The sequence below is a fragment of the Oryzias latipes genome, chromosome 9 (genome assembly GCF_002234675.1).
Source record: "Oryzias latipes chromosome 9, ASM223467v1".
In the NCBI taxonomy this organism is placed as follows: Eukaryota; Metazoa; Chordata; class Actinopteri; order Beloniformes; family Adrianichthyidae; genus Oryzias; species Oryzias latipes.
The window spans coordinates 31,370,309-31,392,392 of NC_019867.2; the positions used below are offsets into that span (position 1 = coordinate 31,370,309).

The window sequence follows — 22,084 nt, forward strand, 5'->3', positions numbered from 1 at the left end:
CCCTATGTAGATCAAATCTAGCAGTGTGAATGCCTTCTAAGATTTAGACATTGTTCTGGATCAACAAACCTGACAAAGGCTCTAATGTCGACTCAAAATGAAGCTCTCAGAAATGCTCCAACTGGGGTTTCAGAACCAAAGACATGAACCTTAAAGCCTAAAGCAGTGAATGTAACCCTACCAGAGCCTGTGATGTCCTTTTGTCAACATAGCCTCCAGTTTTCATGCTAAGCTGAAGAACAAGGGCGTGATGACAGTGATGAAGATGTGTTCACGGGCGAGATGGGAACTCTTCAGGAGAGAAGTGGGTTTCTCTATTTTGTGTATTTGATTATAGATCTTCTGAAAATCATTTTGAAGTTCTCTTAAAAGCATGAAAACCGTTTGGAACCCTTCCCACTTGACTGATTTATGTTCACATAAAGTTTTCTTTTAATGAGGCTGAACTGTAAATGGAGTCTTTTCACGAGTCCTTCCCTTGTTGAAGTCAGGTGAAGCTTTTAAGAGCACGAACAAAGAGGAGCTTTGCTGTTTGCTTCAGAAGCTGCTGACTGTTCGCTCGCCACGGCCAAGCAAAGTGGCTCTGAAGGACGGCGCTCTGCGCGCACACACGTACACGTCTAGCTGCTGTTACGGGGACTTTTCAGAGACACAAAAAGCACAAAATCAAATAAGAGATTAAATGTTTTATCCAAATTAAGAGAAGCAAGAGAAAGGGGGGAGGCAGAGATAACGGAAACAAAAGCATACTAGAGGAGAGGATGTGAAAAAAACACAAAAAAGAGGAAAAAATTATGGACAAAGAACATTTATATTAAAGTGGAACTAAAAAGTAGAAAATAGGATCAAAGTTTATTAAAAAAAAGAGAAAAATTGAATAAAAAAGGAGAAAATATGGGAACAAAGACAAACGTGAATAACAACAAAATCATAAAACATCCTTGTAACCCTTGTGCTATCCTATGGGGTCAAGATGACCCCCCCCTTCCATTGACGTGTTCTCCCTACCATGACAAAGGTGGATAAAGGTGGAAAGATTTCATGTAATCCATGGACACCAGTGAAGATCACAAATCATTGGAGAAGAAAAGTTCAGAGCTCTGTCTAGTGGGTCTAAATGACCCAACTCCCAATGTTAACGTGCCTAGGATAGCACAAGGGTCAAAGATCACTTGTCTGAGGACCACTGCAGCGCGAGGAAGAAGACTTCTGAAGACATATTTACAAACATTGATGTCAACATTCTCCCGTACATAAAATCACAGCTTAAAAACGAAACACTTCAGAAGAGGAACCCAGAAAACAATGTCAGACAGAAGATACCGTATGTTTGAATAAGAAAATAAAATGAATAACCATTCATCCATTCATCTTCTAGACCCGTTTTTGTCCCTTTCGGGGTCATAGGGATGCTGGAGCCTATCCCAGCCACTCGGGAGCGAAGGCAGGGGGCATCCTGGACGGCTCGCCAGTCTGTCGCAGCGCCACAACCACACACCCATGCACGCCCACATTCACACCCAGGGACAATTAGAGGAACCAGTTAAACAATGAAGTATGTTTTTGGACGGTGGGAGGAAGTCCCCGGAGAAAACCCTGCACTACCATGCAGTTTTTATATACGTATATATATATATATGTGCATATTTATTACAGTAAAATCATGAAATAGATAGAATTAATACAATTAAACACAAAAAGCAAGAAATGAGAAAAATGTGTTGTAACTATAGTTGTAAATAACAGTTACAAATGTGAGTGGAATTATGTAAAATTGATAAGAAAAATAATAAATGCAGAGAAAACAATGACAGCTATTGGGTAAAAGCCTCAGCTAAATAGGTTCAAGGCCTCGTTTATCCATTTTCTCAATCAATAAAAAGCCTCGATCCTAAAAGATTCGAAGAATAGCAGAAAGAAGTAAAAAGAGGAAACAAAAAGAAGATTTTAAAAAGCTATACATTTAAAAAAAGAGGTAAAGAAATAAAAAAAATAAAGAAATGACGCCAAAAGCAGTTAGATAACAAAAAACAACAGGGTTCTATAGTAAATAAAAAATGAAGTTTGACACAAAAATGAAAAAACAAAGAAAATGTTGAGTTTGACACAACAGTTGGAAAAATATGTGCGGAACCGGTTTTGTGTTTTATTCAGACGAACAATAAAAATAAAAATAAAAAAGACAGAAATGTGAAGAAATGAGACCCAAAAAGACAAAAAATAAATCAGAAGAAATGATTGGAATGAAAAAGTTTTAAACTTCAATGGGAAATAAAAAGGACGGAACGAAAAGAGAGAAAGCAGGAATCTGGTGAAGCAGGCTGTCGGCTCTAACAGGTGCTTTTCTCTCCGTGGCGTTCTGTTCATTGAAATCTCATTGGTTCTCAAAAAGCATCACATGTGTGAACTAAAAAGAACCGCTGCGTCTCAAGGACGAGCGGCAAGACCTTGTGCGTGATTGTTGTTGCTAATACTGATTTCCTCCTGATTGAGCGGCTGGTGCACGCTCACGTGCACACTCTCTACAGGTGCATTGACATGCAGATCAGCAGAGTTAAAAGCATCTTTCAGGGCCCTCTGGCCTTGTGATGCTCGTGGAGCAGCAGGTGGAGAAATGCAGCTCCGCTTTTATCTTCCGTGCACTCAGAGCTGAGCGGCAGAAAACAGCAGCAGCAGCACAGAAAGCAGCAGCAGCAGCACAGAAAGCAGAAGCAGCAGCAGTAGCAGCACAGAAAGCAGCAGCAGCAGCAGCAGCAGCAGCAGCAGCAGCAGCAGCAGCAGCAGCAGCAGTAGCAGCAGCACAGAAAGCAGCAGCAGCACAGAAAGCAGCAGCAGCAGCAGCAGTAGCAGCACAGAAAGCAGCAGCAGCAGCAGCAGCTCACTGGAGGGTGTTGGAGGGTCTTCACTGCTGCTGTCATTCACTCTTTTCCGGAACAAGATCAGAGTAGACCTGCTGCATCACTGCTATGGGAACGGTTTTGTGACATTTTAAACAACAAGAATAATAATTAATATTCATCAAATCGATTGAAGGAAACTTAAAAAAAATAGTTTTATTCCTTCATCCATTCCAAAGTAATTCAATTCCCCAAACTGAACCCAAAGGGGCCCAATAGGCCACACATGAGACGCTACTGAAGATGGACACCGATGAGGGGAAATTCTTCCAGCTACAGATGGACGAAAACCGGTATAAAGACGTTCAGCAGGGACACAAAAAGAAAACTAAAACTGAACTGCACAGTTGTATTTATTCCACAAGTCTGATCATGTTCAGCCCAGTAAATGTGGTCGGTGGAAGTATTTGGGGGTGATGGAGGTGCCAGAGGTCATGGGAAAGGAGGAAGCTGACCTTTGACTGCTGCTGGACTTCAGGTGAGTCACCTGATGAAGGTGCAGGTGGGCGAGGTCAGGGACCAGGGTCAGGTGGAGATAACATCACACCCATGCACATGCACATCCACATGCACATACCTGAGTCTTAATCAATCCAATGTTTTGGTGCATTTAAATTGGAAACAGTAAAACAATGAAAGCAGTGACACACTGTTGTCATGGCAGCAGTTTCTTTTGGCAGAAAGGCTGCTCTCCTTTAGTGTTCCCTGGATTTGTGTTTGAATCGATCTGGACATTCCATCGTGTGGGGCAGAATGAGGATTCAATCAACCGATCAATAGCTCCTCATAGAGAAGGCCTCGGCCGGCGGCGGCAGCGTCTGAGCTCTCACAAGGAAACACAAAGAAGATCCGGCGTGAGAGAAACATCAACACGACCCCCCATTACTGACAGAAAAAGAGAATTAAAGGTGAATCACTTCATCAAATCAATACGATCATTTCTTTGTACCACAATAAAAACCTGGAGGGCGCGCTGCTCATGATAAGACCTTTTGATATGAATTCGGTTTGGAGCTGTTCAACATATTTGGTCGGTTAAGAATTACGCTGATTACACATGTTGTATGTAGTTTGTACGCAACTATTACGTAACTCTTACGCAGCTGTGTGTGATTTTTGTGAGATTCACACACAAATGTGTGTCTTTCCACGACCGTTCCACGTATGTCTAACAGACTTTTTCATGAACCACCGATGTATAACTATTAGGTCACGTAAACGGCGCATGTATCACCTTCAAAGTCCATAATTGACACATGGAACAGCAAAATGATCACACGTGTTCTTTGGTTTATTCGTACTTCTTCCGTGGTTTTAACGTGGTTCAATTCTGATACTTTTCACGTGAAGACCACAACTTTTCTCACTTTTTCCACATATGTTCACGTATGACCAGTTTACTTCCGTGTTATATGTACACAGCGTCTGTAGTGGCTGTGGGACACGGCCTTTAAGAACTGAAGCTCTGAAGGAAGTCTTTTCTTATTAGAACTGTTTAGAAAATCCACCTCTGCTCCTCTGTTGGCTGATTCGTGGCTCTGATTTTATTTAGGACTCATATCTACTTTAGATCAGATCCTCATTTTGTGCATAGACCGCTCTGCGATGATTGGATGCTGTGATCGATCCGTCTGGGTCACATTGAGAGGAGGCTGAGGATGAACAAAACTAAAACATCCAACAAACTGGATTAACTTTCGTCTGAGAGCTAATCGTCCCAAATGCACTTCAATTTGTAAAGTTGAAACTTTTCTGTCTCATCAGAAGCAAAGGTTTTATTGTTTCAAGTAAAGACGAAGTTCTCAAATACTCCATCTGACAGAGAAGGTCATAAATATCCATGTGAAGACATATTTTTCTTTACCATTGAAAATGTCAATTTTTATAAAGCTAAAACACTATGGACGTTATAGATCAAAGGAACACACAAGCAAGCAAGAAAAGAGAGAATCCGGTCCTTAAGTGTCAAAAAGGAGGAAGTATGATGGTTTAACCCTTGTGCTATCCTAGATGACCCCCCCCCCCCTTACATTGACGTGTACTCCCAACCATGACAAAGGTGGATAAAGGTGGAAAGATTTCATGTAATCCATGGACACCAGTGAAGATCACAAATCATTGAAGAAAAAAGGTTCAGAGCTCTGTCTAGTGGGTCTAGATGACCCAACTCCCAACGGTAAAGTGCTTAGGATAGCACAAGGGTTAAGGATGTTTTGCTATAAGTGATGGAACCATGAAAACTGTTGTTGGTGAAGGTTCTCAGGTGACATTGAGTTGAAGTTGAATCATGGAAATTGGTCTTAAAGTCTACTTCCTTAAGGTTTCACATTGTTCTGTTCTCTACTGGAGGATCTTGATGTTCTGCAGCAGGACAATATTCCAAAAGCCTGAACTTCAGTCTGACAGATTCTGTTTGAACATTCATGTTAGGAAAGTGCCTTAATTCAAACACTCCTGAACAAAATCCCTCCACAGACTCCGTCACAAAAACCTCCGTCTAGTTCAGAGGTGGGCACTGAGGGCCGCATTCCTGCATGTTTTCCAACATACCCTGCTCTGTTGTGTTCTGATTGGCTGGACACACCTGAACCAGGTAATCAGCCACGAGTAGGGCAATAATATCTGGAAATCATGCAGACACACCGGCCCTCGAGGCCTGGAATTGCCCACCCCTGGTCTAGTTGCTTCTGCTTGGATCTTTACAGTATTACTGGCAGCCATCGTTGGGGCAATAGTCCATCCATCCATCTTCAGGAACTCCTGAATCCCTGAGCCATGGGCTGCTGGAGCCAAGCCAGCTACTGTTGGGTGAGGGAGGGGGACCCCCTGAACAGGTCACCAGTCTGGACACTCACATGCACACCTAGGAGCAATTCAGAGCTACCAGTCAACCTATGAAGCATGTATATGGACTGAGGGAGGAAGCCAGAGAACTCTCACATGCGCACCAGTTGAACATGTAAAGTCCACACAGAAAAATCCCAGTCGGGATTTGAACCTTCTGTGAGGCAAGAGTGCTAACCACTACCCCACTATGCGGCCCTTGGAGCAATAGTGTAAAAGGAAATTACACCTAATCTAACAACCCCCCTTGGTTGGCATTGAGCAGTCTTACAACGTTAACGCTGTCGGTTCTCAGCTCACATAGCAGCAGTTTCTGGGGAGGAACAACCGTTTAGCCTTTCTACTCTCAGGAAAAGTGGCTACGGGTTTTTCCGCTTCAGTCACTTCCAGGCTTCACCTGCTGCTGTGGTCCAGCACAGACGTTAACGTGAAAGCTAAATCTTTGCCGACGACTCACTCCTCTGGGTGTAAGGCTGCTGAAAACACACCTCCTCTCCATATTTGGGTAAGCAGCAAAATCCAAATCGTTTGGAATTTTCTCTGTCCAGCTCCGTACCAGAGGATGAATTTAAAAACTGACTCAGTCCTTTTATTTTGAAACTTGGCTGAAGGAAATGTTCTCATCACCCCACAGACTGAGGTTTAAAGTTTCCAGCATAGATTGTTCCTGAACAATCCACACTGTTGGCAGGTTTTGGTTGAAAGACGACATGTTTTTTTCTGCTTGTTAACATTTAATATCTTTACGTAAATCCAGTGGTAACTTTATCCTGAAAGTCGTTGCAATGTGATTGTCTTGTTCGAGCTTCTCTAACTGTTTAGAGTTTCTTTTTTTCATCTTAGTTCCGTACTTGTGATAAAAAAATTCAAAACCAGAAAAAAAGGATAAGAAAGCCTGAACTTCAATCTGACCGTCTGTGTTTTATGACTTTGAACCGTTCTTGCTTCAAAAATCCTCCACAGACACGGCCGCGCCCCAGGAACCACCCCGGAAACCGCCCCAGGAACCGCTCCAGGAACCGCCCCAGGAACTGCCCCAGGAACCGCCCCAGGAACCGCTCCAGGAACCGCCCCAGGAACCGCTCCAGGAACCGCTCCAGGAACCGCTCCAGGAACCGCCCCAGGAACCGCCCTAGGAACTGCTCCAGGAACCGCTCCAGGAACCGCCCCAGGAACCGCTCCAGGAACCTCCCCAGGAACCGCCCCAGGAACCGCTCCAGGAACCGCCCCAGGAACCGCCCCAGGAACCGCTCCAGGAACCGCTCCAGGAACCGCCCCAGGAACCGCCCCGGAAACCGCCCCAGGAACCGCTCCAGGAACCGCCCCAGGAACCGCTCCAGGAACCGCCCCAGGAACCGCCCTTGAAATCGCCCCAGGAACCGCTCCAGGAACCGCCCCAGGAACTGCCCCAGGAACCGCCCCAGGAACCGCTCCAGGAACCGCCCTTGAAATCGCCCCAGGAACCGCTCCAGGAACCGCCCCAGGAACAGCCCTAGGAACCGCTCCAGGAACCGCCCCAGGAACCGCCCCGGAAACCGCCCCAGGAACCGCTCCAGGATCCGCCCCAGGAACCGCCCCAGGAACCGCCCCAGGAACCGCCCCAGGAACCGCCCTAGGAACCGCTCCAGGAACCGCTCCAGGAACCGCCCCAGGAATCGCCACAGGAACCGCTCCAGGAACCGCTCCAGGAACCGCTCCAGGAACCGCCCCAGGAACCGCTCCAGCTGTTTGTGCTGAAGGTTTTTGACGCTGTCACGTGTCACAGAACGGCTCACGAGTCCGTCAGGAGCACCAGGCGCTCGTCTACCATTCAGCAAACAGCACGGAGGTCAAGTTCTGTGCCTCCTGCTGGAGGACGCGTCCCGGGCTTTGTTTTAGAGGAGGAGCTGTGAGGAGCTGAAAGAGGCTCATAATTCCATGTAAAGACACCATGAAAGGCTCAAGGTGTGAGCATCCGAGCGCATGATGTAAACATGTCTCTAAGCACGAGTGCAGGACAAAAGAACGGGCGGATTCGGATCTTTCTCAGAACTTTAGCAGATTATATCGTCACTTCTTCAGTTTTTATTCGTAAAGGGAAATATCTAATGTCTAAAAACTAATGTTTACTAAAATAAAAATGAACTTTAAAGGTCTGGATTTTGATTTTATGGTACATTTCCTATTTTTGATGCTGCACATTTAGTGATTGACAACAGAACTGGTGCTCCTGAATGCCTTTTGTAGATTTTTATTACTTATAAATCCAAAACAATTATTTTTTCTATTCATTATCTTGTGTTTGAAGTGAATAATTCCTCTTAAACTTTGCATTAGCCTGTTATCTTGTTTTAAATAGCAATAGCTTAGAACAATAAAAAAAACAGCTGACTGTCAGTATTTGATATGGTTTTATCATTTCTGTTATATTGAAGCATGATTTTCTGAAGATACCTCATCCCACATGTTAACATGGATGCTGAGCTGCACTGACTCCGCCCACTTTAACCAGGTATCCAAAGCTGCATTTTCTCATCAAAACACTGAAAAAGCCATGAAACTGTGCGAGAGTTGACTTGTTTCCTTTCAATGGGAAACCAGCCACCAGTGGTCATTGGCTTTCTCCACGTTCACTTTAAAACAACAATAGTTGGAGGCTTGGTGATGATAAAACCGTTTTTTAAGGGTTCAACACAGCTTTTACCTGTCTTCTAAGGAAGGGAGGTTGGAAAAAACAAACACAGAAACATTCATGTTTTAGGAGAAGACACACAACACAGGAGGGAGGATTTTTTTAAATTTTAATTTTTATCCTGCCCTGTCTATAAAACACAATCTTTGAAATTGCTGGTGTGTTTTAAATGTACAAACCATAAACGGCATCGTTTTTTTTTAATTGTTTTTTGTCTGTACATCTGTTGGGAAACAACACTAGTTTGTTTCATGAGCGATGAACTCACTGCAGCCGCTTACAGGATGAAGACAGAGCTCCCTCTAGTGGTGACCAATGGCATCGTTCAACTAGTAAACAGCTGCGTTTGACAGCAAGCTGGACTTTATTAAATAGATTTCCCAAGGTGAAAGTAAACATAATTGTGTTTATGAAAAATAAACTAAAAAAAAAAAAACCTGTTTTAGTCTGAGGAGACGTGCATTCCAGTCAAAGCGTCAGCTGCAGGTCAGTCCGGTTGATGGGAGTTAAAATGATGGAATTCAAAGACTTTTTTCAGGATGAGCAGCTGATCTGAGATAAACCCCACCTGAACACCACCACAACACCACACCTGTAGGAGGGAGCAGACAGGAAGTTGGAGGATAAAACAATCCAACTCTCCCTGTGCAAAGGAAACAAGGAGACTTTGGAGACTTTTTTCAGGTTTGTTGTTTAGGCCAGCTGTTAACCCTTGTGCTATCCTATGGGGTCAAGATGACCCCCCCCCCTTCCATTGACGTGTTCTCCCTACCATGACAAAGGTGGATGAAGGTGGAAAGATTTCATGTAAGTGACATAAGTGAAGATCACAAATCATTGAAGAAAAAAGGTTCAGAGCACTGTCTAGTGGGTCTAGATGACCCACCTCCCAACGTTAAAGTACCTAGGATAGCACAAGGGTTAAACTTACATAGATGTATTAGTCAACCAAAAAAAAAAGGTTGCTATGGAGATAAAGCTGCCATTGTGAAAAAAGTGAGTTTTGTGGCTGGTAGGGGCAGAAGGGGAGAGTAAGGGCAGGGGAAGGTGGGCCCGTACGACGCCACGTGCACGTTTACTGTCTACTGTAACTTTTGGATAAACGAGGACAGATTTAACGGTGAACAGGCCACCTAGTGGTGACCTGGTAAAGAGTCCTGGCTCCAGTCACTAATGTTACCTCACATAAGTACCCTCAGAAACTGTATAGGCAGAAAGAAAGAGGAAAAAGATAAGAACTTTTTTAAAGTTTTTCTATTCTTATTAAATTACAAAACCAAATTATTTAAATGGTTTCTTTGGTTTGACTTCAATGTTTTATTCCGATACAGAAATTCTCCCTTCAGAAGAGCAGGTTCATAAAAATAAACAGATTTTGCACTAAGTTGTGTTTATATTTTAAATCCCTCAGAAAAAAATGCAAGAATACTGTCCATTTCCACTGATGACAAGTCGTAAGAAAACCCCGAGAATTGCATCATCTTTGGTGGGAACACTGGAAAATATGGCTTTGATTCCTTCTCTGACCTCCTTTTCTTCCTCCTCTTCATCCTCTGCTCTGTGGATGAGGAGGCAGCAGACAGCTGCAGATTGGCACCTGTCAGTCATACGACCACGCCCCTTTTATGTCAACCCTTAAAATAAAAACGTATCGTTCATGAAAAATCAGCTGAAAAGAACTAAAAACATCTTAAATCTGGATTAATTGAACGCAACAATGAACACAGCAGCTGATGAAGACTTTTGCTCCTTTTAGTTCTTCATCAGTTTTTTTTGAATGTTTACAAATGTCCTTCAGTGGCCTGAAGGAAAAGGAAGTTTTGGCTAAAGCATTTTCAAATTCCCATCATCACCCCCAGGACGGAAAGTGGTTAAAGTGGGATCGACGAATCAAAATCTAGAGCTGTGATGTTTTTTTTTATTACTATAGAAAAAATTCTGAAGCTCCAACGTCTTTTCCTTGGAGTCTTAAAATGTTTTTCTTTTTTATCCTAAAGGTCGTCCTTCAGTCACAAACAAATGTCCAATAACCAACAGCCAAGGTCAACACCTGAACACATCACGCAGACAAACCTGCGGTTATGAGTTATTGATTTCTCTGGGCGCCACAGCTGCCCGCCGTGCTGCACACGCCGGAGCGTCACCATCAGAGGAGGAGGGGTCACTTCGGGTCAAGGAGAAACCCAGAACATCTCCAAACATTTCTAAACAAAGTTTTTCTTCTTGCTCAACTTTTCCCTGAGAAATAATTCAAACATGTTTTTTTGTTTGTTTTGCTAATGTATAACAAAGATCCAACTGTTGTGACAATGCGGAACTATTTATGACAAAATGTTTGAATTACACGTTTAGACAAGCAGTACAGTTCTGCTCCGGGTCCAAACACCTCATCATCTGTGTTTCTCAGTTTCCGTGACGACGACGCAAAGCTCTTCCTGTGTTTTCCACTGGGTGACACAGGTACGGATGGATCTGATGACGTTCAGATGTTTGTGTTACAACCGTTTAAATAAAGTTAACCTGAATTGAATCTGTGCTTGGATGAGAGTTCTGGACTCAGAAGCTGTTCCAACAAATACAGAACACCAGCTGAATTTTCAAAATAAAAGATGCAGAGACCTCAATTATTTAATTTCAATTCCATTTTATTTCTATAGCTCAATATTTACAAAAACAGTCGTCTGAATGGGCTTCATACCATTATTTGTACAGCAAAGATGAATCATAAAGATCCTAAAATCATAGAATTCAATGGGTAATGGCTACACTAAACTACATAGACTAAAATAAACAGACTAAACTACACAAACTAAACTAAACTAAGCAGACTAAACTAAACTGGCATCTCTGCCCTCAGACCCTCCTTCTCTGTAAGGAAAAACTCCTAAAAAATCGGATTCCAGGAAAAAAAAAAAGAAACCTCAGGGGGGGTCCACATGAAGGAGGGATCCTCCCCCAGGACGGACAGGCCATGTAGAAGAACTCTTAGAGAGAATAAGCTTGTCTACATTTAACAAAATAAGACCTTTTTCTCTCAGTGGGATTCTGCTTTTGGTTCATTAATGAACCGTTCTGTGCATTTAAAGAGGCGTTCTAATCAGACCATGAATGAGCAGGAAGACTCCATCCTTCCTTATTCAGAATCAGTGACTGCGTCCGTTTCCCTGCACACTACCTAGTGTTCTAAACTACCAAGTACACTGACTAGTACACTATGTAGTGTACTAAACTACATAGTCTACCTAGTACACTCACAGTGTAGTACACCAGTACACTACATATTGTACTATGTAGTGTACTAGGTAGTCTGGTACACTACATAGTGTACTAGATAGTGTACTAGGTAGTCTGGTACACTACATAGTGTACTAGATAGTGTACTAGGTAGTCTGGTACACTACATAGTGTACTAGATAGTGTACTAGGTAGTGCTTTGGGCATTTTTTTAGTGCTGTCTGAATCTACAATCCCAAAATCCAGTGCCCTAGAAATTTCCCAGAAGTCTCAGCGAAAAACCAGTGTGCATCGATGCTCACTAGATCAGCAAATATAGACCACAATGCATTGCTGTTTGATCAATATTTGTGATATTTTTTTTATTAAGTCATCAACATTTTCAACGTCAGAACACAGTGGATTCACAAATGATCATTGTGAAAAGCATATTTCACGAGCCAGAACATTATAGATTTATGGGGAAGATATTTCTATAAAAAACTTTGTATTTAATTTATTTTTTCACACCAGGTCAAGATTAAAAAATAGAGTTAAATAAGAAAACATCATTTGGGTTCAAACGCTGTCAGAAACATGAAGCACACTGTGGTCATTCCCTTCCAGTCAGAGTTTGGAAACATCCAAGCCTTTATTTTCACTGGAACCTCACGGGCCGAGGACGGATCCCTGTGGGACACCCGTGTTTGGTAAAAGACTACTGAGAGATGGAAGACAGAACAGTTTGGTAAATTCAGCTCAGAACTTTACAGATGAGCGTAGTCAGAACAGACAGTCTGGGATGATGTCACCTGTCTCAGGTGACATCATGTTGGTCAGGTGAGGCCAGACGTTTCCTCTTTCTCCTCCTCGTCTCCACTTCCTGTTTGAGCTCGATGTCGCTAAACAACAGCAGCAGCCAGCTGTTAGTCTCACCTGCTGGATCACCTGAGCGGCCAAAGCTCCACTGTGGGAGTTACCTGCAGGTTCTGGAAGTGTGCGTGCGTCCTGCAGTGCGAGTGGCGAGCTTCGGTTTCTCGGTAGAAGAACTTCTTGCAGAGTCGACACACGAAGCCACAGACGGGAACCACGAAAGCTCCTCCTGCAAAAAAAAAAGACCTGTTCACACTTTGAACGTTTCCACACGTTCGACCACAAACAGCAGCCCCGTATCCAGGAGGCGGAGTCTGGAGAGCACGAATGAGTGAAGCAGCTCAAAGGTTCTTTAGGCGAGCTGCAGAGATCCGAGGCTCTGGAACATCAGCCTGAATGCACCATCAACACGGTGGTGGGAGCATCATGTTTTCTTCTGTAGAGACAGGGAGGCTGGGAGGAGCCAGACGCAGATCAAGCCCCGCCCTCCAGATTCAAAGCCAACTAGAAAGTATCCAATACAGTTTCTCACTGGAGGCAGGTTTCAGAGTAAAAAATAAACCTGTACGATGTGCACTAAATTCTATTGGGGGGGTGGGGGCAGCTGTTTTTATTGGATCAAAACTTAAATAATTTGGGGGGAACAATTTTGATTGACAGCTGGATGGATCCTACAAACCCCGCCCTTTCCTTTGCCCCGCCCACCAGTTTACGTGGCAAAGATGAAACATTTCACAGATCATGAAAACCCATCATCTCCCACAAGGGGGCGGGGCTACGGTCACACCTACCGTATTCCACGTGCGGGTCGTATTCTTCGCCGTCCGCCTCCTCCACCTGCAGCCCACATCAGAACCGGTCAGTCCGTAGAACCGTTGGAGCCCGCTCGGACCCACAGACTGAACCCACCTGCGAATGCTCCCCCGGTGACTCCTCTTCATCCCCCTGCTGACCCTCCTCTGCCACCTCCACCTCCTCCTCCTCCTCGAAGCAGCCCACTGCATCCAGAGTGATGAGCTCCTCCTCCTGCGCCTCCTCCAGCTGCACCTGACAGGTGAGATCACACCTGAGCATCTGTTGTGTGATTCTTGTGATTAATGTTCCCTTCTTTTTGTCTGGTTGTGATAGTTGTGTGTTCATTCTTGGCTTGTCGTTTGCCGGTTCCGTGTGGTCTGGCCTTCCTTTCGATCCGCCTCTGATAGACGTGTTTGTAAACCTTTGGTTGTGTTGTGCGTCTTTGGAATTGTTGTGTGTTTAGATAACGTTGTGTTGTCTGTTGTGTGGTTTACACACCTCCTTGTGGTAGTGTAGAGGTTCTGCTGTTGTTCTAATTATTTTTGCATCTATTTGTGCGTCTGCTTTGTGTGTGCTTGTGATGGTTTTGTGCGAGTCGCCCCTGCTGACCTGCTGCTTGTGCTCCGCAGACTTCATGTGCTCGACAAACTTCCTGGGCGTCCTGAAGTGTCGCTTACACACGGGACAGAAGGGCCGGCCCCGCTGCTTACACACCTGCGTCACGCACAAGCACACAACAAGGGGAGGCAGTGAGGAAGACTCCAGGCTGCTTCGTCTCCCCAGCTCTCTCACCTTGTGCCACTTTGTGCGCCGATGGACGATGACGTTTCCGGTGTAGCGGGTTTGGCAGGTGTCACACCAGCGCTGAGGTTGAGTCTGGCGCCCCCTGCAGGCAGACAGAAAAACAAACACTGAACATTGAGGGTCGACAAAAACACACACACACACACACACGTCTGTCTTTCTGCATCTGCTTGATTGTTACACAAAATCAACAGGAGCCACAGTCACATGACCAGGAACTGCTTTTACCTCAAACTTCTTCCTCTTTAGTCCAGGGTTTTTGCCCCCACCCCTACGGCTTTTCCCTACGCCTCCTATTGTAGGGGCATTTGTGGGGGTCAGAACGCCGCCCTCCGCCGCGACGGTGTTCGCGTTGCTCGGTGCTGCGGAGGTGAAGCGCTGTTCTTCACGTGTGCGTGCTCTGATGCACAGTGATTTTCATGCACATGTGAGGAATGACTTTGTGTTTTACCTTTTTAAAGTTATCAAACTGATGTTTTTATGAATTTCAGAGCGCTGGCAGCTACGCTCTAGCGTGGATGACCGGCGACTATTGATGATGTCATCGAGTGGGAGTGACGTCCGAATTAGAAGACACTGTTTTTCCACTACGCTCCGATTGGAGGGCTAAATGTAGGGAAGGGAATTGGGATTCTGGGTGTGTCTGTCTGCCTGTTTAGATGTGTGTGTGTGTGTGTGTGTGTGTGTAAGTGTGTGTGTGTGTAAGTGTGCGTGTCACCTGTCCAGACTGTAAGAGCGGATCCGGCTGGTGACCTCCTGCAGTCTCCTCAGGTGTTCTCCTCCTGACATGTGCTCCTGAAACATCTGCATGGCGCAGACCGCCTGTGAGGACGCGTGCAGACGCTAAAGCGTCCTGCAGGTGTGCTCCTCACCTGCAGGGAGTGACAGCAGAGGTCACAGACGTGACAGCGGAGTCCCGGGGTTTTCTTTTCGGCGCCCCGCTCCGGCTGTCCGAACTCCCGGCTCTCGCTGCTCCTCTGGATGGTGACCTTCAGGGAGCCCGCGCTCTGCAACTGCACACAGCCGTTCAGCTCCTGCACTGTAGGAGGCCGGGAGGAGTCTGATGAAGAGGAGCAACAGTTCTGACCTCAGCTGCTCGACTGTCTTCCGCTGCCCCCTGCTGGTCGGGATCAGGAACATCTGCTGAGACAAACTTCATGAAGGAAAACGCAGAAATGCAAACAACGTGACAGATATGGAGGGATATTTATGCTACCAACATGCAAACAAAACTTTCTACGTTTCTACAGTGAAAATATTTAATAATTGCTTTTTCTTTGCTTTCAATTTTTTTTCTCAAATTGTTTTCTCATCCAATCAGCTGCTGATTGAACCGATACAAAGTCCAAGTCTGCCTCCAAGCACAATACAAAACAGAGACCCCTGATTGGTCAGAATCTGGACCAATCAGCAGCTGTTTGATGGCAGCTTTTTTCAGGCTAAACTGAAACTCATGAGAGCAAAATCAAAGATAAGAAGAAAGCGAGATGAGACACAACGCATCTAAAACATTTGGGTTGCAAACGCAAAAATATTTTTTCAAAGCAAAAAAAAAAATTTAAGCAACAAAAAAAAAAATTGAAAGCAAATAAATAGTATTTGGAAGCAAAAATGTAATATTTTCGTGGTGGCATAAATATCACTCCATAGGCAGAAACAAACACAAACAAACCTGCAGCTGAGTCACATGACCAGGAAAGCGTGAGTCTGCTGGCCGACGCTGAGCTGTGGAAACAAGTTAAACCAATCGATGCATACGTGCATCAATATGCTCTTTTGGTCCATAATGACCTCAATTTAGCAGCAAAACGATCAACGAATGGGTTTTACTTTTTAAAATATTTGTATGAAAAACTAAAGCAACCGTTACCACGGCAACAACATTGAACAAAATGCTTCATCTGAAGAAGCTAAAAGAGGAACAGACTTGCTGCTGGAGTCGTCATCGCCGTCAGACGGCACATCCTCGACGGCTTTGTTTCCTGGTTTAAGCTTGAGCTGCTTTCTGGGACTAAACCAACTTTGAGGCTTTCCAGACACATTTAGCACTTAAATCTGATGAAGTTTGGAATCGCGACGCTACATTTCATCTCAACATCACCCTTTCTCTTTTGAAGTCTGGGGCCGTGAAAACATGTAGAAGAGCGGCTGTATGATCAGATCAGCTGATTTACATTATCTCTGATCTTCTTCAGTCCCTGTGGCAGGAGAGTGAATAGAGCAGCAGCTATGCTGGTGAAAAGATGTCTGAAATAACTGAGCTGTCTATCCCAGGAAATGATCCATTTCACACGTTTAATCTAAAGCCAGAGTCAGAATGAGACCAAAGAGAACCGAAGAGCAGCAACATTTCTGAGCTTTAGGGCCAAAGAGGTTGTGTCAACCTGCAGAGGTCTAAACTTTGTACACAAACACCAGGGGGGTATTCCAGGAAGCAGGTTCTGCTAGCTCCCACGGTAAGTTTGAGGCTAAGGAAGTTGATAACCTCAGCTTTCAGTTCCAGAAATGGAGGTATGTTTCAGGGTAGGTCAAGTTGCCATGGCAACTCATGCTCTGAACCTGGTCTGGAGCAGGTTTAGTTGAAGGCTAGTTTGTTTACAGAGAGGTGAAGCAGCATGGCGTGTCCATTTGAAGAGGATTTAGTGGATGAAGAAGCTCAGATAATACTTTTTCCACCATGAGAGGGTGATAAGACCACATATGGATGTTGGAAAAATAAACTTTTTTTACTTTGATCTAACTTAGTTATTTGCTTCAGTTAAAATAATTAAAAATCTTTTCTTTTTGTTAAGTCAGGTTAAAAATAACATGTAGTTTTCAGACAGTTATGTTGCTTTCATTCAAAATAATTCAATGAAGTAGGTGTAACTTTGGTGCTTCTGTTAGATTGGCACTGCAAAGGATTGTGGGATACCATTCCCTTTGCCCGTCTGGACGGATTTTGGTTTAAGTGTGGTTTTTTGACCAAATGTGTTTAGTTGTTTAACTGTTTTACTGAGTTTTATTAGTAGTGGTTATTTTGTCCTACTAGGCTTAAGTCTCTGCACCATGAGTGAGAGGGAGGGAGAGGATGATGAGTTTATATAGCAGCCCTACAGCCAAATGGTGTAACGACAATGTCAGAAAATTCCTAAATAAATGAACGCACGCAGCACATTCTGTTTTGTTCTTTTTATTGTTATAAAAATGAGCATATCTGCCGGCTCAAACTTAGACATATGAGAGTTCAAGAAATATAATTAATTAAGATGGAAAAAAGATTAATTGAATTGGAGTAATATGACATTTAGTTAGATAAATATGTAAATTTGAGTTGTATTAACAACTATTGAGTTTTATAGACGTAAACAATTAGGTTGAATAAATTTAACTGAATTATTTTTTACCAATAGAAGTAATTCAATTAAGTTGGCAAAATTGGATAAGTTATATATATATATATATATATATATATGCGTCACATGAAAATGAAAATAAGATCAGAAACTTGTGCGTTTACTTTCTCTGTTCTTCTACTAAAAGCAGAAACTCTTTCTTTTGCTGATGATGCAGCCGTATTACTTTTTTGATGGACGTATAATCTTCATACACCGTCATTAATCTCAGACTCCGTCTCACTAAAGTACAGCGCTCTCTTTTTTTCTCCACGTGTTTCCATGGTGACCCCTTAAATCGGCGATCCATTGAGAATGTCTTTATGTACTTGACATGTACGTGCATTAACCCAGGGTTACCAAGTGGAGCGTAATTTTGGAACGACATATCCAGAGTAAACAAGTTCAGGCGGATTTCAGCCAGAGTTCAGGCTTAAAGTCAGGGTAGTTTAAACATGCTTCCTGGAATACCCCCCAGGTATTTAACGCAAAGTATAAAAACAAACAGACCCATCATGTTTGCTTATCTTTGACTCCGCCTCTCCATCAGACCCTTCCTGGTGGCTCCGCCCACCCGTTTCCTCTGAGGTAGTGCTGAAGTGAGTCTGACTGCCGGAGCTTCCTGTTGCTGGAGCCTAAAGACAGACGTGCATCCTCACAGCGAGAACACGAACAGGCCAGCAGCCTTTCTTAGGAACTTTGTTTCCTACCTGCTGAGTCTGAGGGACGGGGGGGAAGGGGATCCTGGCTGCGCTGCATCCTGCAGGGACCAGGGAGGACCTGCGGGGGGGGGGGGGGGGGGGGGGGGGCAAAGCAGCTGACAGGTCAGGCAGCCGCTCACATGATGCCAAAGCCGGACCACATGACCTCTCACCTGTCTGTCCTCAGCGTCCGCTTTACCATGGCAACAGATGATCCAGCCCACTCTGATCTCCACGGTTATCGTCGAATGTCTGCTGTGACCAAAATCCTCCTTTATTCGTCTGCAGCAGGTTTAGGACACGTTTAACACGACACGTCATCTTTAGAGAGCACACACACACAAAACCCGTGGTATTAAAACATTCACTTTAGATTTAGTTGGTTGAATGCTATAAATCAGGGCGTCAGACTCATTTTCACTGGGGGCCACATCAGCATAGTGTCTGTCCTCAAAGGGCCAGATATAACTTATACATGTAACTAAATGTAATGAAAAATAAATGTAACTACTCCTTAATGTTAAACAACTCATTATTTATTCATTATAACTTTTTAAAGTGACGATTACAGTTGCATAGAAAACATGCTTGCCTTTTATTCTAGCATAAATTCTTTTACATTTGTCCGCTTATTAAAACCCACATAACTCCATTAATGAAGGATCAAACTGTCCAAGTGAAAAAAGACAAATAACATCAAACTGAGCCAGAAAGAACATGTATGACCGTGTTACATTTTACATAAAAAGGCTGCACACAGCCGTGAATCCAACGGATGGTATGATGACCACAATTTGTCTGAAAACACACAGAAGAGCTGCAAACACTGAATAATTACAGCAGCTACACATAAATAATATGTAATCAACTAAAAAAATGTATTTTAAGAAATTAAAACTTTTATGTCCTTGTGAGCCACATAAAATAATATGGCGGGCCACATTTGGCCCCTGGGCCTTGAGTTTGAACTGATTGTTTTCCTGTTTCTCTTTCTTTATTATATAATCTTCCACAATTTTTTTGCTGCTTAACTCCTTCTACAATTTTTCATCTATTTCAACCATCCAACTATTCAGCTCTTTCAGCTTTTTTTAGCTGTGACTTTTTGTCCTTCAAATCCTTGAATATTTCAAGATATTCCAGGATTTCTGCCCCCATTTAAATATATGGGGAATTCTTGGTGCAGAAGGTCGCTGGTTCGAGACCCGGCTCGGCATTTTTCACAAACATATCTTTTTTGTTATTGTGTTGTTTTCACTTAATTTATGGTCAACTTTGATCATTTCTTTTATTTAATTTTTTTGGGACAATTATGACCCTTAAAGTTTCATTTTCATTCAGCAGTAAAGCATTCAACCCCGCAGTTAGTTAGCAGTAGTTAACAAACAGAGATCCTGTACTAAAAACAATTTAACGCAGCTGTGTCGACTAATAAACGCTATATTGAATTAATCAAAACACATGAATGTCTACTTTGTTTAGGTGGAGCTACGTTAAGCCATTAGGCAAAGTAAAATTAAAAATACTACTGTATTTGTGTTTTTTTCTTACCGAGCAGTTCAGCGGAAGTGCACTCTGCGTTTGGCCGAGGCAATGGATGGGAGCTGTCGCCCCCTGTCGGTTCGGCGGAAAAACTACAGCCAAAAATACAAAAAAAGAAACCGAACTGCGTGTATTTTTTATATCAAGTTATGTCAACGATTAGCTTTGAGTGTTTTCCTAAACTATTATAAAGTTTTATTAAAAATTGAATAAATAGATAAATAAATAAAAGCATTTTAGTTGATTTACTTCATTCAATCCCTTTTAGAAGCCCAAAGACCCACTCTGATGAAAACCATGAATATTATACAGTAAGTTGAGTAAATAGAGAGCCCAGGTATGGGTGACGAAAAGAGTGGGTGGGGTTGATCTGTGGCAACAGTCCCGCCCACAATTCAGAGGTTAATATCGGATGAACTCCTGCCGCACAGCAGAAACTATGTCCTAGAAAACATCACAGGTTTGATGATTTTGGATAAAAACAGCTTAATCATAATTCAAAGACCACTGACAAGGCCATGAAAATGGATCAAAAGAGGATCTGAATGGGACTTGAAAGTGACAGCATTGATGTTAAAGTGGATTAAAATCTGAAACATCTATCACCAGATGTTTTGTTGTTTATCCTTCTTAGTTTGACTGAAACAGTTCATGGACATATGGCTACTGGTTGGCTTCTCCGTCTGGAAGTTATTTGCTGGTATTTCCTGCATTCTCTGAGCTCCCAGACGAGCCGCAGTGTGTGTCGAGTTACAGACTGGAAACCTTTCCTGGCATTTGTATAACAGGGATTCACAGCGGGAAACATGTCTGAGAAGCTGGAAGGAAGCATCAGGAAGAGCAGAGGGACGGAGATGCAGCCCTGCAGACCTGAGAATCAGGGAAATATGCTGCGTGTGGAAGACGTGATGAAAAACATGCTGCTGCCGATCCAAACCCGTTTTAGTCAGGATTCATTCTGTTTTCCAGCATCAAAGGATGGATTTGGTTCAACAATAACTTTTTATTCATTGCTGCCTTTTCACTTAATGGCTTAAAAGACTAAAAGATGCTAATTTAAACCTGCTTCATGCTATATAAGGTCCACTTTTTATTATTAACGACTGTATATGGATTTAGACTTTAGAGAAAAAAGACTCAATGGATGATAAAAACTTTAAAACGCACCCCTTGTGCTATCCTAGGCACTTAAACGTTGGGAGTTGGGTCATCTAGACCCACTAGACAGAGCTCTGAACATTTTTTCTTCAATGATTTGTGATCTTCACTGGTGTCCATGGATTACATGAAATCAATCCACCTTTATCCACCTTTGTCATGGTAGGGAGAACACGTCAATGGAAGGGGGGGTCATCTGGACCCCATAAAGTGATGCAGAAATATTTCTCTTTACCATCAGATAATATTTGATGGTACATCGATAACAGTACGACGGAGTATTAGGGCCACCAAAAAAGAAAATAAATATATATTACGAGGTTTAAAGTTGTGAATTTATGACTTTTTTGCTGGTAAATGAAAGTGGACGTGAGCATTCAGTGCAGCGAGTGAACGGCGTGCAGCAGCAGAGCAGACCGACTAAACTTTATTCATGTTTTATTCATTGATGGGGGGCTTGCAGGATCTCTGCAGCCCGTTGATGAAGACATCGGTGTCCCTGCAGATGTCCATTTCCATACTTTCTTCCTCCATTAAACCAAGATTTCTACGTCTGTGACGCTTCCGTCTGAGGAGGAGCACTTTTTGGCATTTTAAACGTTCTAATGCTAATAGAACAGACGATTTTCCTCTTTGTTGTTTTATGTTGAAACGGGACGTTTCATCTGGAGGAGGGGGGGGTATGGAACACTGTTTACCTTCAGCTTTGGGGTTCTTCTGTGCATGACAGGCTCATGATGTCATGGGACAAATGGACGTCTGGGTTTGTGAAGGAAAAGGAGAATAAAGGATCGGTCCTCTACACCCAAACGTGTCTCTGAGCTGCTTCTTTTACAGATGAAACTCCGCTTTACCGACACCGAACCCCGGAAAGACGGCTCCACTGACAAGAATTTGGTTTTGAGTCGCCAAAAGGTTCAGAATTTCTTTCTGTTTGAGACCTATTCAGAAATAAAGCTTCACAAAACGCTCCAGATCTTTCATCTTCAAGCTAGGCTCAGATAAACAGAAAACTCTGTTGTTTTTTTCTGGTAAATTTGTCTTTTTTCATATGAAAATGTAATGAAAAGTCATAAATATGTAACTTTCTTCTCATAGTTTAACAGTTAGGACTTTTTTCTCGTAAGTTTAAAGTCGTGAGTAAAAAAAGTTTGTTTGTTTTTTGTAAACTGGTCCTAAAACTCCGTCGTAAAAACTGTGTTAGTCTTTTAA

The 22,084-nt window shown here is 43.3% G+C and overlaps 2 protein-coding genes across 7 annotated transcripts; one reads left to right on the forward strand and one right to left on the reverse strand.

The window, feature by feature from the left end:
• Nucleotides 1–282: 282 nt before the first annotated feature.
• LOC111947918 (melanoma-associated antigen C1-like) lies at nt 283–7,633 on the forward strand. Its single transcript, XM_023958650.1, is given in 3 exon segments — nt 283–304; nt 6,705–7,230; nt 7,378–7,633. Coding segments are annotated over 3 exon segments (804 nt in total).
• A 4,347-nt stretch (nt 7,634–11,980) lies between these two features.
• On the reverse strand, nt 11,981–19,805 carry LOC101173395 (cip1-interacting zinc finger protein). 6 transcript variants are annotated; one of them, XM_023958860.1, is made up of 14 exons: nt 19,724–19,805; nt 18,346–18,493; nt 18,182–18,251; nt 17,982–18,106; nt 15,770–15,822; nt 15,185–15,237; nt 14,970–15,110; nt 14,816–14,901; nt 14,086–14,179; nt 13,903–14,007; nt 13,408–13,545; nt 13,290–13,335; nt 12,606–12,727; nt 11,981–12,527 (listed from the first exon to the last, which is right to left on the reverse strand). In XM_023958860.1, exons 2-14 carry the CDS (start codon nt 18,372–18,374, stop codon nt 12,462–12,464), a joined length of 1,128 nt encoding a protein of 375 aa, XP_023814628.1. In that variant the 5' UTR covers nt 18,375–18,493; nt 19,724–19,805; the 3' UTR covers nt 11,981–12,461. The 6 variants fall into 6 exon arrangements, with proteins under 6 accessions (XP_023814628.1, XP_023814627.1, XP_023814626.1 ...); XM_023958859.1 differs by having other exon boundaries at nt 11,981–12,343; nt 12,438–12,527; nt 13,903–14,179; XM_023958858.1 differs by having other exon boundaries at nt 11,981–12,346; nt 12,438–12,527; nt 13,903–14,179.
• Between the last annotated feature and the right edge of the window lie 2,279 nt (nt 19,806–22,084).